General features: G+C 33.1%; 3 protein-coding genes and 1 long non-coding RNA gene across 5 annotated transcripts; 2 read left to right on the top strand and 2 right to left on the bottom strand.

Moving 5' to 3' along the window:
* The first annotated feature begins 804 nt into the window (after positions 1 to 804).
* Positions 805 to 1,694, top strand: LOC146538781 (uncharacterized). The gene is made up of 2 exons (XR_014878025.1): positions 805 to 1,223; positions 1,435 to 1,694. It is a non-coding gene; the product is annotated as an uncharacterized LOC146538781 (long non-coding RNA).
* On the bottom strand, positions 1,328 to 8,407 carry Adk2 (Adenosine kinase 2). Its single transcript, XM_085186148.1, has 6 exons — positions 8,213 to 8,407; positions 7,789 to 7,953; positions 7,355 to 7,498; positions 4,969 to 5,158; positions 4,433 to 4,603; positions 1,328 to 3,863 (listed from the first exon to the last, which is right to left on the bottom strand). The coding sequence occupies exons 1-6, from the start codon at positions 8,221 to 8,223 to the stop codon at positions 3,498 to 3,500; spliced, it is 1,047 nt and encodes a 348-aa protein (XP_085042274.1). The 5' UTR covers positions 8,224 to 8,407; the 3' UTR covers positions 1,328 to 3,497.
* A 321-nt stretch (positions 8,408 to 8,728) lies between these two features.
* On the top strand, positions 8,729 to 10,929 carry LOC146538779 (heat shock protein 60A-like). Its single transcript, XM_085186146.1, has one exon. The coding sequence runs from the start codon at positions 8,975 to 8,977 to the stop codon at positions 10,700 to 10,702; it is 1,728 nt and encodes a 575-aa protein (XP_085042272.1). The 5' UTR covers positions 8,729 to 8,974; the 3' UTR covers positions 10,703 to 10,929.
* Positions 10,930 to 14,405: 3,476 nt separating this feature from the next.
* On the bottom strand, positions 14,406 to 18,199 carry LOC146538778 (tyrosine-protein phosphatase non-receptor type 13-like). Of its 2 annotated transcripts, none has more exons than XM_085186143.1 (2): positions 17,813 to 18,199; positions 14,406 to 17,687 (listed from the first exon to the last, which is right to left on the bottom strand). In XM_085186143.1, the coding sequence occupies exon 2, from the start codon at positions 17,681 to 17,683 to the stop codon at positions 14,522 to 14,524; it is 3,162 nt and encodes a 1,053-aa protein (XP_085042269.1). In that variant the 5' UTR covers positions 17,684 to 17,687; positions 17,813 to 18,199; the 3' UTR covers positions 14,406 to 14,521. The 2 variants fall into 2 exon arrangements, with proteins under 2 accessions (XP_085042269.1, XP_085042270.1); XM_085186144.1 differs by having other exon boundaries at positions 18,021 to 18,199.
* Between the last annotated feature and the right edge of the window lie 171 nt (positions 18,200 to 18,370).

The raw sequence follows: 18,370 nt of genomic DNA, 5'->3' as shown, positions 1-18,370 counted from the left end.
CTGTAATAGTAAAAAATTTCTTATTGGTATTACTGATGCAAAATGATGATAAGATTAAAAATTATAGAATTATAGAATGAATTTAAAAATTATACAATGATATGATTAAAAATTATATTTAATTTTGTATAACAAAAGAGACATTAGAGAAACTTTATTTAACAATACAAGAAATATAAACAGTTTAAGGTTATATGATTATATGTACGCTTTCATACATTACATTACATACATACATACATTACATTCAGCCTGTTATCCTGAGCTTTATATTAAGTTTGTCAGCAATATAGTCATAGTATATCTCTGAGCTCAGTGTGCCTGTTGGCAAAGGCCTCCTCTAACATTTTCCAATGTTTTCTGTTCCTAGCAGCCCTTCTCCGATGGGGACCTGCTGTTAATTTTATCTCATCTTCCCATCTTCTGTGCTGCCTTCCCCTTCTCCTTTTACTGTCTCTTGGATACCAATCCATTAAAATTTTGCTCCATTATTCATGTTTACTTCTTAATATCCGCCCCGTCCAGCTTTCATACAAGCTGTATTTATTAAAATGGCATATAGATCGCAAATCTGCAAGTTGTGAGGTAAACGAGACGTATAAAATTGAAACTTACATAGATCTTTCTACTTTTTTTACAACTAAGAAGTTAATTATATTAATGATTTTCGTACAACACCCGAAAATAAGATGACAGAAACAATAAAATCTTTCTGGACTTTGTCTGAAAAGATATGCGCATGATGATTACTTAGGAATATCTGTAACCATAACCGAAACCGATATAGCATTCTTCAAATATATCTTTATCCATATACAGCTTCCACAAACACCACAATGTAAACACCCCGTAACCCGTTTGTCGTGGCTTGTGATGGCTTGCGAAAGTTTGGTCTCAATCGGTGCTTGCGAAGTGTTTACACGTTTGGCGTTAGAGTTTGTGAGCATTTGCCGAGCCATCACAAGTGTTTAAAGTAAACCACGTATTATAATATTATATATAGCAACACTCAATACATCAATGCGGCCGGCGAATTTAGCGCGATTTTTGCAAAGTTTCTGTTTACTAAACAGTTTTTTCTAATATTTCAATATCAACATATTCTTACGTTTAATTTATTTAAGCAAGTACATTGTAGATTCAAGGTAGCTTTTATCTTAAAGGAATATTTAATTTATAAACACTTAATTTACCCTAAAGTTACATTTATAAAATAAAATGAGGTGAGTAGGTAGCTATTGATACTACATTAATATTTTCTCCATTGTCCTTACTTATGAAGTTAATATTTAGGAAGCAATAAACATTACAAAAATAAAAACCGACATAGTAGAAAACATTTTATTCACATATAAGTACAACAATTTTATTACTTTAAGTTGGTAACAAAGATAAGTTAACTCAATATATAACTATTTATTGCTACTTTTACAGGGAAATAGGGAGCAAAGAAGTACAACAAAATGAATCTATTTTACAAAAATTGGCTAATGTCTATGAAACACCGGATGAAACTGAGGGAGATTGTAAAAGAATTACAAGAAGTATGTCAAAATTACTAAATTCTGTTGATACTAAAAACTGTACTATAGTAGAAGTATACAGAAGCATGCCATTGTTGGGAGATGAGTATAATATACCTAATTGGCAAGTCCATTTCATTAAATACTCTATTGAATTTGTTAAAAAATAAGTGACTTCACATCTTTGATATTATGATGTTCAAAGTTTTTTGTAATCTTTGTTTTGTTTTTTTGTTGATTATTGTTTAGAGTATTGTTTTTTGTTACATTGACATTGTTTGAGTTTATGAGATTATTTTTTATAAGAACATATGTTTAGAAGACATTATATTATAATTTTCTTTATATAACTCAGTATTACATAAGTTTTGTTATTTAGCAAGTATTATTGAAAAAGATATGGAAAGAAAACACCTAACATTTATTATACTGAACATTGTTTCGGATTCTTAGATTTTTTCTTCTTGTTAATCAAGTGTTAAAAATACACCAAAGAAACCATTGTAAATAATAAATAGTACATATATTTAGTATATATTTATTAGTATTTAGCACTTGCAAACAAATATGTTAAATATGCTCTTATATTTAATTTTTCTTAACAATCTGAAATGATTTCAAGGCTTTAATTTTGAAAAAGTAAGCTAATTTTTTTTGCTAAAACTATCAATCCACAATACTTTTTTTAAAAGCTTTTATTTACTCTGTTAAATGATTTAGTTGATCTGAAGATCTTGTAGATCTTTCAAAAATTACTATGCAGCTTTTTCTACATATTTCAATTGACCAACTAAATTAAAGAAAAGATCAATGTATCTTCTTAAACAAATCATATTTTTATTACTCGAAATCTTATTCTTCTCATATTGTTATTAATCGATATTAAACAAATATTATACATATGTATAATAAACAAAAAATAAGTTAGATTTTTTATTCTTTCACAACCATCCTTTCTTTTCCATCCTCATTATTGAGTTACTGATATTGTTATTACAAGCTTCCACCTGCAACTTTCCATTGCAGTGATAAATGAACTATCCAACACAAAAAGAATTTTATATTCCAGTAGTTCCTGAAATTGGTGTGTTCAACCAAATTTTTCAGCTCTATAATATTAGTATAAAGCAGTGATTCCCAACCAGTGGTCCGCAGAAGCCTTAAAGTGGTCTGCAGAAGAGATGGTCCATGTACAATTAAAATTTTAGTGATAGTAATTTTAGTGTAGTTTAAATTGATTATACCTACAGAGTGGTCCCTTCTAGTAATATTGATATAAAAGTGGTCCTTGAGCAAGAAAAACTTGGGAACCCCTGGTGTAAAGTATAGATACGTTTTTTTGGTGTTGTTGCTTTTTAAATAATTTAAATTTAAAAGTGGTGTACTATTATTATTATTTTTATATTCATAAAGAAAATGTAAGCCAAATATATATTTTTAATGAATAAATGAATGGCAGCATTCATAAAATTATATTGGGTGTTTCATAGTATATGACAGATTAAATCATATATAGACAGAAAACTTAAAAAAAAAACAAAAAATTGAATGCAGAAAGATGAATGACAAGGTTTCTTAATTTGATGAATTGTGTAAAAAGCCATCGTTTTTTGACAAACACAAAACTATTTCATAAAATCTATTAAACTCTGAGATCAGATCTATTTATAATACTTATTTATTCGGTTACTGCTATTTCATTTATTTTATTTGTATGATGCTATTAATTTTCTGCAAATTTATTAATACATTCAAAGACATCGTGAATTATTGTTATTGAAGTATTTTAAGGGTTTTTTATTCCTATAAATGCTACTATTATTAATTGACAAATGCCATGCATAAGTAATACTAACAATTAGTGGAGTTTCGACAATACATATTTCATGTGACAACTAATTTATGACTCTAAGCAAATCGATTTCAAATAAAAAAAATCCGATACCCTCCCAAATCGATTTTCGATAAACGATATTAGCTCTCATTGAAATCACTATTACCACTGAAAGTACAACCTGAGTGTTGTATTATATGTGTGGCACTATATATACCGCATTTTACACATGTCTCCCAACTCTTCCCTAGTACCATTTGACTTAGGAAGCCTCCTGTAAAAGCATCTCCAGCGCCATTAGTATCCACTATTTGTTCTCTGGACAGTTTTGACACAGGTACCAGGGTAACATTGTCATTTTCGACCAAAATAACGGGGTCTTTACCCTGGGTAATAATGACAATCCGCTTTTTAGAATCGAGTTTGGGTAATGATGCTATTTTTATTGCTATTTTTTGTAAGTCGGTTTCAGGTATGTTGAAAGCTTTTGCGAATGCTTCAGCTTCCTGCAAAGAATATTTTTTTGTGTTAATTATTTTATTATATGATATTTATTAGTACAGAATAGTTTGGAGCATAATAGTAACATAAAGAAGTATTTATTTATTACAAAAAAAATTTTTAATCTTCATAAAAAATTTTAAAGTTTTAACTAAAAACTTTTCACTTTACACTTTTTGGAAAAGATGCACCGATGTCCATTATATTTAGATTTTTAGTACATAACCAATTATCCAAATATTTATTCTTTTAATTTATATTTGAATTATTGATGGAAAAGGGAGTGGTAAGAGAGGTAAGGCGGTTGACGTCCGAAAACACAGTATCAAAGATACTGGATGAAGGTCACGTAAAAAGCATGGGGACCCCCCGGAGGGCATGGATGAAGAGGTTGGTTACAGTGGATGAGGCGAGAGAGGTGTGTAGAGACCGTAGCGTTCGGCGCTTCGTTGTCTCTGACAAAGCTAAGTAATTATGAATTATCAATTTAAAAAAAAACCCGAATGTGTAAAATAAATTTATGTATCCCGAGTCCCGTAACACTCGCGCCATCAAGACATATCCAACAACTTACCGATTCATTTCCAAACATAACGTCGACATACGGCAACATTTGTTCCAATGGTTCCTTAAAAAATTGGGAAACAAACGGCGCACTTAAATTCATAATGAATGTATGCCCTTTTTCATGTGCGTGTTTTGCTAATAGCATTATAGATTCAGGAGATACGGCTACGAAGAAACCCTGAAAATTATCATAAACTTTTTTATTTTGTTGAAAATATAGATATATTTAAAAAAGTGTTACTTAATTAAATATTATAATGATGTCACGGTGGATCTTCAATTGGAAAAATATCAACATAAATAAGGTCAGTCATGAATGCGCTATGGCGCAGAGGCACCAGCGTGTCACTAAATGGGTTGCGGGTTCTGGCTGTGGTGAATTCTGGAACCATAAAGTGTTGAGTGACGGAACGCCGCGCTGAGCTAAGTCTCTACACCAGAGCGCACCTATCTGCCTTCCCTGCTATGCCCGGAACTAAAAAATTTTCGTCACTATGGTCACGTCACATTATTAATATAAAACTTTAATTAAAAAAATCTCACCGAAGCGTAAAAGAACTTGGCACTGTCTATACTTTTCTTACACTCCTCCTTGGCCAAGTGGTCGGAGGTAAATTTCTGTGCGGCAGCCAAGTTTGCGCAGAGTGACCGATGAGTGCCGGTTACTAGCACTCCGCAAGTACCTGTCGGTGCCTCTTGTGACACTTGGTAGTGAACCCTCACTCCGTCTGCGCTGGAATAGGGGGATATTTGTAAATAGATTTATTTGATTTAGCTAATTTTGCAAAAAAAAATTGCAGCTCTTTCTTTAAACGTGATGTTTGATTCTTTATATAATTCTTAGAGTAGGTTATCTAAATTATAATGAAAGTGGAACGAATTGTATAGTTATATAAATAAATGATTTATCCTCGGTCATTGTAATTCTATTGTTTAAAAACCATTGAAGCACAATTACAATATATTGAATATATCGATAATATCGACTATTCGAATAGATGTAACAGATTTAAATCAAGTAGGTACCTATTAAGAATAATTGTATATTATGCAATACGGCTGATGTGTTGCTGCCGCCTTGAAGTTCAGTTTTCTGAACTTTTGCGCATTGTACGCTCAGGATGAGAATAAAATTAAAAAATATGCACAGCTATCTACAATGAATTTCCACATGTCCACATGGTCACGACTCATCGGACGTACTGTACTTGCCACGATTATATCCTGATAATCGGGGACAGAGTACTCTCTTCCCTCCCTACTTGGCGTTGCTTTTTTATTGCAAGAACGCCATGGACACTACAACCTAATAACCTTGAAGGTGAAAGTTTCTGTACACTCCGAGCTTGAAAGTCGCCAAATCATAGTAATCGCTCTTCCGTATCCAAAGTATGAAAGGAAGGTCACGTCTCCTATTACTAAGAATCCGCTGTCCGACTACGATAGTGAGACAGTTAAAATATGGTACGGAAAATATCGTTCGCAAGTACTACTCACACTTTGCTGAGATTACTTCAATTAAATTTTCGAACTAGAAATTTCTGAGATTAGGGCGTTTAACCACACAAACTCTTCCTTATAACATTAGTGTAGATAGTGCATTTTTAATTGGGTAATTATTATTCTTTAAATGTATTCTTTCCTCTAATTGCCATTTTATTAGCAATTAAGTTAATTATCTCTGCACTTTTATTCAATGTCATTTCATATTACATTCTATGGTTATTATAAATTTAATTCATTCTTGAGTAAGCGAAGAGACTACTATAGTCTCTTCAAAAGCGATAAGTTCAAACTTTATAAATATAGTTCCTTTAATCGCATATGTAAATAAATAACTAAACAAAATTTAAAAAAGTACAATAAAAGACCTTCAGTAGCAGAAGTCAATATATATATATTTTTAAAGGGGACCATAAAAACATTCATCAACATCAGAGGCCGACATGACACAGCGGCACAACGTCCTATTGTAAACACGCCGATTGTTAGTTCAATCCCTACTGGGGGGCATTAATTATTTATCTTTCCTCGCTCGGGTAACAAGACAAAGCAGGACGTATTCTCTCTGCCTACCCTGGCCTTTGCAGAATAGAGTGTAAAGCTCAAAAAACATCTAATTACAATTACTTCTGTCCGAAATTTTATATTATTATATATTATATCCTGACACCTCGATGGCGGCATACTACCAACTTAAGATAAATTATATTTATCAACCATATTTTCACACGCACCATATCTGCGGAGATAACGCGGGCAAATGTTATCAGTAGGTGAGATCCGTTCTTGGCAACTCTTCTCCTTTTAAATATTTGTTCTGTATAAGTTTTGACATTGATAAGATACAAATTGTTTAATACTTTTTTGTACAATTCTGTTTGATTTGGTTAGAAAATATTATAAATAATTTAATGATGCCAGACTTGGCTCAGGAGTACAAGCGTGGGACTGTAAAGGTGACTTGTTGTGGGTTCAATCCCCTCTCTGTGCGGCTGCGCCATGACGGCCTCCACATTTGTACATACATAGATATGTCATACATAATATGATTCATCCAGTTTTATATCTATACATCAGAAGATAAAGTAGTTGTGTGATGTGATAAAAAAGAAGTATTTCTTATTAGATTTTTTTAAATTGATTGACAGGATGATGAACTATATGATAAATTCTATCAGCTTAGACATTTTTTATGATACTATGTGGTTGTTTCAAGATTTGCCTTATGGTTATAATAATTTTATAAATTACTTTTTTTCCATTAGTGAATTGTCACATGTATCACAATAATTGAAGTGCTAAGACAATGTTTTGGTTATTAATATTTTTTTACAATGAGGCTTGAATTTATCTGCAGTAATTTATTTAATTAATAAAATAAAATATGAATATTTTAAAAGATAAAAATTATAATAAAAATACTTACACAGCTCTCTCGCTCAATATTTTGGCATAATTATCATTTCCCACACAACCAAAGTAAGAACATATGTTGGGCTTCTTCAAAATCCACTGAGCAACCCTTAAAGTATTTTGCACACTGCCTCCAGCTATGAATTCTGCATTGTATCTAAAAGTGAAATTTAAAAAATATAGTAAACAATTAAAACTATTAATGCCTTAGACTGTGTTTGGAAAGTCTAATGTAAATTAATTCAATAATCACAATCACAGCTTTCAGTAATCCATTTAATACTATTTAAAATGTATAGAAACCATCAATATTTATTATACGTATAATTTATGTTTAACAACATATGTTTATTTTAAAACTATTATGATTTATACACCTAATATTATGTTATTAAAAATAAAAAGGAGTTATTAAAATACTTTAAAACTTTGAATATAAATACATACTTTTCAACTAGCTCTTTATAAAGAGGCATATGTTTTTCTTCAGCCATAATAGCATCATCTGGACGAAGACCATATTTCTGAAGTAAACCTTCATCAACAATAGCAGAAATATCCAGCAATGGGTTCCCAATGCCCACTAGCAAACCTTCTTTATCACATAAGCAGCTAAAATGCATATTTAATTTTTATTCATTTATATAAGTTTTTTTTTAAATGATAATGTATTTCAAAATTATATTTTGCAATAAATAAAATAAAGTCCAACATTAAGCTTTTATGTAAACAATAATTTTCAATTTAATTAATAGATCATTCTGTAGATATATGTATTTAGTGTTTAAGTATGATTAATTGGAGACGCACTTGTTCATGCAAATTAAATAAACCAGGGAAGGGAGTTTAATAAGCTAAAAAAATTGCTTACCTAGGATCCATTATGTAATATGAATTATACAACAACTGAGAGTCTGAATAACGTTGAGGATATATTATCAAATTTAATAAATGATATGTACATAAAACAGAACTAAAGTTATCGCGTAAGGAATCACCGCATGTTTTCCTTTCGAATGTAAAACGTGTTTGCTCCTTCCTATCTCTACGAGGAGTAGGGAAAATTTTATATTCTGTGTGATTAGAAATGTCAATCTATACTGTCATCATAGTATCTGTGACAGTATTTTTTTTTAATCTGTCTTTTAAGGTTATTCTTAATATAAATAATTATAATATGTCAACTTTAAGTAAAGCACTATTACCTACCTTATAATATTATATATTTTGTTAAATGGAAAAAAAATGCTACAAACTATTTATAACATAAAACATGAAATAGAAAATTATACTTGATAATGAACGTACCTAATAAATACTTCTGTGGTACTTACTTTTACTTACTACGCAGTTTTTATAATTATATGGTACGGTAGAGTATCTTTTTCTTTTTCTCATTTATTTATGGTCTTTTATGATAATACTTTTTATAAAACCTTTTTAAGCAATTATGTAACGATTTCTTATAAGATGATAATTATAACTTTTTGTTTATCTGTGTCTATGATATAACCTACAACCGGCACATAAAAATCACGTTTTGCGATTTCAACGAGAATCTTCGAGAAGTATAAGTTCAGAGCGATCTGAATATTCTGTGAAGTCCACAAATTCATTCCATTTAACTTAAAAAATGTTGCGTTTGCCTCGTGTCGTCCGCCAAACAGTTTCCTTACAAAAATCTCTTCAATTTTCAAGATTTTATGCCAAAGATGTGAGGTTCGGTGCTGATGTAAGAGCCCTGATGCTCCAGGGTGTGGACGTGCTGGCCGACGCCGTTGCCGTCACAATGGGTCCAAAAGGTAGGAATGTTATTTTAGAACAATCTTGGGGCTCACCGAAAATAACCAAAGATGGTGTAACAGTTGCGAAAGGTGTAGAGCTAAAAGATAAATTTCAGAATATCGGTGCCAAACTTGTACAAAACGTAGCTAATAACACAAATGAAGAAGCCGGTGACGGCACCACAACAGCCACAGTGCTTGCCAGAGCGATCGCCAAGGAAGGTTTCGAGAAAATTTCAAAGGGTGCAAATCCTATTGAAATTCGTCGCGGAGTTATGCTAGCTGTAGATGCAGTGAAAGAGAAGTTGAAGAACATGTCGAAACCTGTCACAACCCCTGAGGAGATCGCACAGGTCGCCACTATTTCCGCAAACGGTGACACCGCCATCGGGAAGCTTATCGCCGATGCCATGAAGAAAGTAGGCCGCGACGGCGTCATCACAGTAAAAGATGGTAAAACACTTAACGATGAATTAGAAATTATCGAAGGTATGAAATTCGACCGAGGTTATATTTCGCCATATTTCATCAACTCGTCAAAGGGTGCAAAGGTCGAATTCCAAGATGCCCTTGTATTGTTCTCTGAGAAAAAAATCAGTAATGTCCAGACTATCATCCCAGCACTAGAATTGGCTAACCAACAAAGGAAGCCACTTGTTATTGTTGCTGAAGATGTTGATGGTGAGGCACTGTCCACATTGGTAGTGAACAGACTCAAAATTGGTCTACAAGTTGCAGCTGTCAAGGCTCCAGGATTCGGTGACAACAGAAAGTCCACTCTGAGTGACATGGCCATCTCCACTGGTGGTGTAGTATTTGGAGACGATGCTAATCTCATCAAGTTGGAAGATGTCCAACTTTCTGACTTTGGACAAGTTGGTGAAGTAATTATTACCAAAGATGACACTCTTATCTTGAAAGGAAAGGGCAAGAAGGCTGACATTGATAGACGAGCAGAACAAATCCGTGACCAAATCCAAGAAACTAATTCTGAATATGAAAAGGAAAAATTACAGGAACGCCTTGCCCGATTAGCTTCTGGAGTAGCTGTATTACATGTTGGAGGATCCAGTGAAGTCGAGGTCAATGAGAAGAAGGACCGTGTAAATGATGCCTTAAATGCTACCAGAGCTGCTGTTGAAGAAGGTATTGTACCTGGTGGCGGCTCAGCTCTGCTCAGATGCATCCCAATGTTAAATGAACTTAAGTCCTCCAATTCGGACCAGGCCACTGGTATTGAAATCATCAAAAAAGCTTTAAGAATGCCATGCATGACCATCGCTCGAAATGCTGGTATTGATGGATCTGTTGTAGTAGCCAAGGTAGAGGAACTTGGCACCGAATTTGGATATGATGCATTAAACAATGAATATGTTAACATGATTGAGAAGGGTATCATTGACCCCACAAAGGTAGTAAGAACAGCTTTAACTGATGCTAGCGGTGTAGCATCACTCTTGACCACGGCAGAGGCTGTAATCTGTGACATCCCACAAGAAAAGGAATCCAACCCTATGGCGGGCATGGGTGGCATGGGTGGCATGGGAGGCATGGGGGGTATGGGAGGCATGATGTAAATTCCCAATAAACTTTTTGCATTTATAGTGTATGAACTCATAGTAAGGTTACAAAGTTATGTATGTATGTGTTACAAATGTGCAGTGAACGAATTATTTTCATTTATTGAGTCTGATTGTTTGATATAGAGTAGTGCCAGCTACAATTAGAATTATTTAGTTTAATGTATGCTTCAGTGGAGCAAGGTGTTATTTTTTAAAATAAATAATAATAATGTTATTAATAACTTTTGTTTTATTTCTTTAATTATAATTGCTAAATAATGTTATTTTTTTATTATAATAGGAAGAAAAATTTGGAATTTACATTCAATTATATATTTTTTATATATACACAATGATTGAGGATTTAATTTCCTTTTAATGGGATGTTATTTAAAATATATTTGTTTCTCTAACCTTCTGTTTTTTTCTTTGATTATGGTTTCTGAACATGGTAGTTGAGGTGTAATCTCTTCTTCAATACCACAACAAATGAGAAGAATCTATCTGGTAAAAGGTTGGTCTTAGTTAGGTATAGTTTAGGTTTTAGCATTTACAATGTCTAAAGAGGTAATAATGATTTTCCCCCTGTGCCACAACTGGGCTCAAAGTCAGAGAGAGAGAGAGTCAACCCAATTATTCCATGATATAAAACAATCATATTAAAATTCAAGAAATGTATAAAAAAATTAACTTAGCGGGATATGAACCTGCACCTTGTGAATCTATTATTTTATGTTTTCTAAAAAAAAATTTTATAATGGTTTAGAAGTTAAAGAGGCAAATTATATTTATTTATTTAAAAATTTCACTTAAAAACTTTGAATATGCATTTTTTGTAGAAAATAATTTAAAACCGTCAAGGAAGGTCATGTAATTATAATTTATTTAGCTAAAAATAATATTACATCATAACTGTATGAAAAAACTCTCATTTTATGAATATTTAAATATAAATTTTGTGATATTATTCTAGATTGGGCCGGGAGGTTCATGCCCATTCTAAAAATTTTACTAACAAAAATTTTGATAGTAGTTGCACCCTTATCTTATACTCAAAGCCTTATGAATTTGGCGGAAAGTGACGAACGGAAGTGTCTGAATGGGGAAAGGAGTGTATTAATACTAGGTTAGCAGGTTCCTTCTGTCTACCCTGCTAAGAGCTATGCGCGATACAGCGTAGTTTCTTTTATTTTTGCTAGCTTAGTAACGCAAAATACAGCGTTGTGTTACTAATAGCTAACGAAAGTGGAAAGCGATAGATAAGTTCTTTCTATGACCTTTATACATATGGCCCACATTTAGAAGCGTAGGTAGGTACCTATATGGGAAACTCTTTGAGGTTAAATTATTTAAATTAAAAATAAATAAGCTTCAATTATTTCAATTAAATCAGCTTCACGCTGTATCCCGCACACAGCAGGGTAGGCAGAGGGAACCTAGTGTTAAGACACTCCGTTCCCAACTTCTTGCTGAACTCTGGAGGCATTGCGTGTTGAGTGGCAGAACTCAACGTCGCGCTTTCGCCTCTTTACCAGAAGAAGAAGACCAGACCAGAATAGAAGAAATGGAAATATAAATTTAAATAAATATTTTATCTTCTCGAGTGGGGATCGAACCCACAACCAGTAGGTTTTACAGTCACACTTGTGCTCCTGCGCGACAACTGGGCTCTATTAAAATATTAGTTATACATATACACATATTTTTCGACAATTTATATAACGTACAAAAAAAACAATAAAAACGTATGTATAATAGAAGTAAATTATGTAAAACAATACGTCAAGAGAAAGGAATTGGCACGATTTCTAGAATTCATGACTTGACAGTACAATGACCTATAAGATAATGGTCTACCTACACTACACGTAATATTGTAGTTATTGTTATCGACGGAATCTGTTTTGTTAAACTGCTGTTAATATGAATTTTGCTTCATAATTATAAAATGTCCTAATTAGATTTATAGTTTCTGTCGTGACGCAGGGTCATAATTTGCGACTGTAAATGGGAGATTGTGGGTTTGGATAGCGGGGCATGGACGTGTCTTAACACTGAATTAAGCAGTAGGAACCCACTGCTTACCCTACGATGTGCATGATACAGCGTGAAGCGTGAAAAAAATACACTGTAGAACTCTCCTGGTGAATTCGTTTCTGCCCACGCATCGGTCACAACGGCCATTCCGCCTATTACGAGCCACCGTCGCCTTCGTGCTGCCCCGAAGTAAGTATAATCCAACAGCAGGCCACAGCATACGTAAGACAAATGTGCCCTACGTACTGATAGTACAGTGGGGCTCATCAAAGGACAGCCTAATACTACCCACGAAATCCCAGCGGAAACCCTCTCCATAAAAATGAGACCCCGCAGGATCGCTCGCGCACGCTACTACGACGCTTTAGTGAAAGGCTTGCCTATTGCAGGTCACCATCGGCTTCAGAGCTCCCCGGGGTTTTTCAACAGACCAATCCAAATTCACGAAAAATAGGCTTTTCAGCTCCACAACGGAATCAATAATAAATTAAACCTTTAAAAAAAAATTCGTAAGTAATTATAATATAAAAGAATATAACATAATATCTTATTTATGAAATGCCTCCTTTCTGCTTTGTCTCTGATAACCCCTAAAGAGTAACAAAACAATAAACAGAATTATATATTAAAAAAAAAAACTTTTAAAGTTTTAATTTAAATCTGGTTCACGGCGTATGTCCTCAGACAAACTATTAAGTTCATAAGGTACACGTTTCCTTAGGGTTCTATCACCATAGTAGTTTCTAATACATGACGTAGGTTTCAAATTTACATCCATCACGTTGCCATCGTGGTGCAGTGGTGTGAGGTAGTTAGTTCCATCCCCTTTCGTGGAAGTGTGTTACAAACCAAAGCGCGACTATGATTTCTGCCGCTTGAATTTAAGTGGAAATTGAAATACGAAGTATTTACACTAAGTTCCCTTTGCCTTCAATGTTATAAGTAAGTATGCGTCGAACAAAAAAAATATCACGTGTTTAGCGTGACCCTTAATGTGCTACAATCGTCGCCTTATAAAGAATTCTCATTATATAATCAAATATGATAATGATAAAATATTATTCAATGCAGCCATTTAATAAATGTTCGAAGGAGGTCTTTATCGCATATAAATTGGTACGATAATGAGATTCAAATAGCGTTGTTTGCGATAAAAATAATCACTGATAATGAAGCAAATAGTGTGATTAACTCTTGGATTTTTAATTACCTATCAGGTATTTTTTTAATTTATTATCTGTTTATATTTTTTATTTATTTTTTTAACTATTTTTAAATTTTTATCTTTTTAACAATTGTGAATTAGAATTACATTTGAAATTACAATACAATTATTACAATTTTTGAAATATTAGTATATTAAGAAAAACGTATTAAATTATAAATTTATTACTTATTTAAAACCATTTAATAAAAAAACTAAAAACTATCGATGGTAATATGTGAAAAATAATAACTCATAGATTCTCGTTTCATTCAATTTCTTAGAAAAATAATACATATATAGCATTTAAAAGGCTCTGGTATCCTACATAATATGTATACTTAATTAAAAAAAGTGCGTTTCTAGGCTTTTCGGGTGCAGCATACAGCGAATCAAAAATGGTACGCTAAATGTGGTATGTTGGGTAGATGCATTAGGATAAAAAAATGTCATATGAAATGAGCACCAAATACATAATTCGTTGTTAATATTTTATTGAAATAGTCGTCTTATTAAAATATTTCGTCTTTATACAATATAAAAATTAAATACACAACAAAGTAATACATATATGATATCTATCTATTTATAATCTATAAAAATATCTGCTCTTCATCCGAATCTCCCGTACCATAAACAAAATGTCTTCTCACAACATTGCCTTCCATTGCACTCGGTTGTTCAATTATATTATTCTTGCATGGAGTCACTGGGTACCTCACTGGACCTAACCAACGTCTGCTAAGTCCAAAATTTCTGGGCATAGCCACATTTTTGGCTGATTTATCTAAACTGTTCATTGATGATTTTAATGAAGATTTCTTTAATTCATCATTGAGATAATCATCTGGTACAAGCTCTGATGGAACACTCAAGCTTAAAGGACGTCGTTTTGGCCGAAAGTTTAACTGACCACGCCAAGTGTTAAACTTTTGAGCTTTCTTTTGTGGAGTATGCTCTCGAGAAGAATATATAGAATCAGCCATATCAGATTCTTCGTAAACTTGATTTTCTGAATAACATTTTTGTAAACTACTAATGTCGGGCGTACTTTGTCGATTGGATTTGTCTTTCACGCGACTTATGACTTTATCTTTCGTCAATTTGATTAAAGCGTAAATAGTTTTGAGTGCTTCTTCATTTAATACTTCGTCATCTGTTAAGTCACCATCGAGAGCACTGGCTATGCTGTGCCTAAGTGCGCTTTCTAAGCCTTGGGATTCTGATTTTAGAGTATTATTGAATTGATTCGTAAGATTACTTTTTGTAGCATTTTGTAAAACAATAAGTTCTACTTGCTGTGGAGCTGCTTGTAGCATGTTTAAAGCTTTGTCATATTTTAAATTTAGCAAAGTTTGTCCGTTTACTGATATAATTTGATCTCCGGGTAGAAGTCTTCCACTAACATCCGCTGGACTTCCCTGGGTAATCGATTTTATATAAACATTGCCATCGGAGCCTTCTGCCACTTGTAAGCCTAAAGCATTCATCGAATCTCTGTCTAGAACGGCTGTAACAAAAACTCTTTCTCCTTGAACACATTCCATATTGTCTAATCTTTCGAAAATAGAGTTGTTCACGCAAGATTCATTTCCCGTGTCGTAACTAAAGACGTCCGAATAGACTTTTGGAGACTCTAAAACATAGGCAGTTGGCGCCTGGATCATATTTTGACTGTAAGATCTTTCTGGCAGCAACTTCATGCTATTCACATTGCACTGTCTTTGTTCAGACAGATCGTCTGAATCACTGTGCGTCGTAGCTAAATCACCGTCCGATCGTACAGAAAGTAATTTGGAAGGCGATCTTGTATATTTTCCATCTAACGTTGTTTTCATTCCATTAAATACTCGAGTACCCATTTTAACACCATGTCGTCTTGGTAAACTACTTTCAGAGGAAGATAATCCTTCATTTGACGAACTTCTTTGCCCATTCTTGGTAGGAGAACTTAATAAGCTCTCATCACTTGGCGGTGGTGATAAAATTTGACGTAGTAATTGTTCAGTATTAGGCTTTTCGTTTTCCTTATTTTGAGACTTTTTATCACCAAATAAATCGACTTTGAATCTTCGTCTGACAGGTCGTCGAATTTTAGTTGGATTTCGAACCGCCAAATTGTAGCTATCTTGATAATTACTGCAGTCTGTCTTCTTAGGGCTATCTGCATTCAACGCGCAATTGAATTCACTTGATAAATAATTTATAAAATCCTCTTTTGCATATAATTTTAAATACAATCGATGGTGTAGTGATGCTAACCAAAAAGCAAAGTAACTCTTATAGTCGAACATTTTAAGTTTATATTTGATGCCTATTTTGGATAGCCCTGAATATGCATTAGGCATTATGTACAGACTTTTCTTATTATAATAGAATGTGTGTATATGATGCCAAGGTAAGCTCTGTAGTAATATACGATTTGGATTAGAAGCAGATTCTTCTGAAATATTATTTGTTCTAGAATATATAGTAATACCTCTAGGTCCTATTGAGAGCCATACATCGCGGCAAAAACCATCTCTGGTTGCCCAAATCGCTGAATAGAAATGAGCGCCATAATCCCTAAAAGTTTGAGCTAAAGTTATATAATTTATGACTGCTTTACTCCTATCTAAGCCTCGTCGAGATTCGTGTGCCCTTTTCATACGAAATTTGACATCTGCCATATCACTTGTTATCAACGACTCAGGTAAGTAATGTTCCAGTAAAAAATAATCAGCAGTACCATGTTCTCGGTAAGAGAATTCACCAAATTCAATGTGTAATGCATATCCTGCTAATAAAATGAGATTCTGTATGGTTGAGATCATTTGCCCTTCTACTGTCGCACGTCGTAGCTGTAAATATACTCTATATTGCCATTCACCACTTTGAATGTTATTAGAAACATTGACTGGTAAAAAAAACTTGATCCTTAAAAATAATTGCACAGATATTTCTTCTTCATTGCTTTTATTATGCTTGTGGCTTGTTTTATGCCATTTTTCAGGTACAACCTTTTTTATCTTATAATCATCTGGTAAAAAGACAAAGTCTCCGCCAATCAATATAGCAATACCAAGCATGAAGTTATGTTCATATTTTTCACTAGTAATTAAATGTTCAAAAATTTGTCCCGCTGTCACTGTATTTGGGTCACACAGTACTTCAACTCTCTGACCGTTTAACAGTACAGCTGTTATCAATCTCTTGTCACATAATGCTGAAATAGTCAGATCCAAGTGTTTAACTGGCTGAGAAGCTCGGACTATGAATTCAGGTCCGACACATCCATCTTTACCTTTGACAACTTCTGCTTTATACAGCCTTGAAGCCGCTCTCTGCACTGGTTTCCCTCTCCTAAAATTACTACTTAAAGGTACTTGTCTCTTAATCTTTTCTTCATTCAGTGCCGTCATCGAAATGGCATTTTCTTGTATATTCGATTTTTCTATTTGTGTACTTGATGCTATATTAAGTGTGGAATGAGCATTACTTAAGCCTCCCAAACTTGGTCTATCAAATAATGTGAATACTGCTTTTCTGTGATTCCTGGGAATTCGACAACTAGGAAAAGGATCTTTTTCATCTGGTGATTTGATTATACTTGCAAAATTTCTGGGCTGAGTGCTCACTTTTAAATCTGTATTAAAGTCCTTTTTTCGTGACATTTTCTTAGGCTCAAACTGGTGAAAGTCCAAGACTGGGCTGAGAGTTAGTGAAGCTGCCGAACATGAACTGCGCCCAGAGTCTGCATCACAGTTTCTAAACATTTTGCTAAAAAATAAAAAATAAGGATATTTATCAAAGTTTCTATTCTTGTTATCAAATATACAATAAACAAATACAAGAATTTACATCTATTGTTTTAGTAAATAGCATATATTGTTTAGGTATTATACCTTACGACGTTATAAGGAGACTCCCAATATCCATAATTCACGCCTTTAGTTTTTATATAATATCCATAACAAATACGTTAGTATTCAAAGTAGTTTGCCTTGATCACATACTTTAAATTACTAAGCATTACGTATTTAAAAGTCCCCATAACAATAAAGTAACAATAACTTTCGATAAACTTTAATTGTTTCCTCAAATAAAACTCACTTTCACTGTAGAAAGAAAATATTTGACATAAATAAACTTTTAAGTTACAGTATACGGCTTTTCTTGTATTCTACTTAACCACTCATATTTACATAAAATTGAAAGGAAAATTGTAAATAACAGTTCAACCTGTCGTTTTTGATTCACTTGTTGCTTGATTCTATTTTTTTTTCAAACTTTCTAACAATGTTGCTAGTAATATAAATTTATGACAAAGAACTAAGATGTTTGAAATTGGAATTTCGGAAATTCCAGAGATCTTCCGACGGCAGCTTATTTAATCTTAGGATATAATTTTATTAAACTCTTCGTGATACAACAATATACAATAAGTCGTATATTCAACACGT

This window comes from Heliconius melpomene, chromosome 5, assembly GCF_056956725.1.
Source record: "Heliconius melpomene rosina isolate 202511_hmr_F chromosome 5, ASM5695672v1, whole genome shotgun sequence".
Lineage (NCBI taxonomy): Eukaryota > Metazoa > Arthropoda > Insecta > Lepidoptera > Nymphalidae > Heliconius > Heliconius melpomene.
Note: the sequence above shows the minus strand (reverse complement) of the source record. Positions and strands in the feature narration are given on the sequence as shown.

Bases quoted from the DNA above. Each gene is read 5' to 3' on its own strand.
- LOC146538778 (XM_085186143.1), bottom strand. From the start codon at position 17,683: ATGTTTAGAAACTGTGATGCAGACTCTGGGCGCAGTTCATGTTCGGCA.
- LOC146538779 (XM_085186146.1), top strand. From the start codon at position 8,975: ATGTTGCGTTTGCCTCGTGTCGTCCGCCAAACAGTTTCCTTACAAAAA.
- Adk2 (XM_085186148.1), bottom strand. The intron at 7,499-7,788 runs GTATGTATTTAT...TTTCACTTTTAG, and splicing joins TATAAAGAGCTAGTTGAAAA to ATACAATGCAGAATTCATAG. The intron at 5,159-7,354 runs GTAAGTATTTTT...CCCCTATTCCAG, and splicing joins ATATTGAGCGAGAGAGCTGT to CGCAGACGGAGTGAGGGTTC.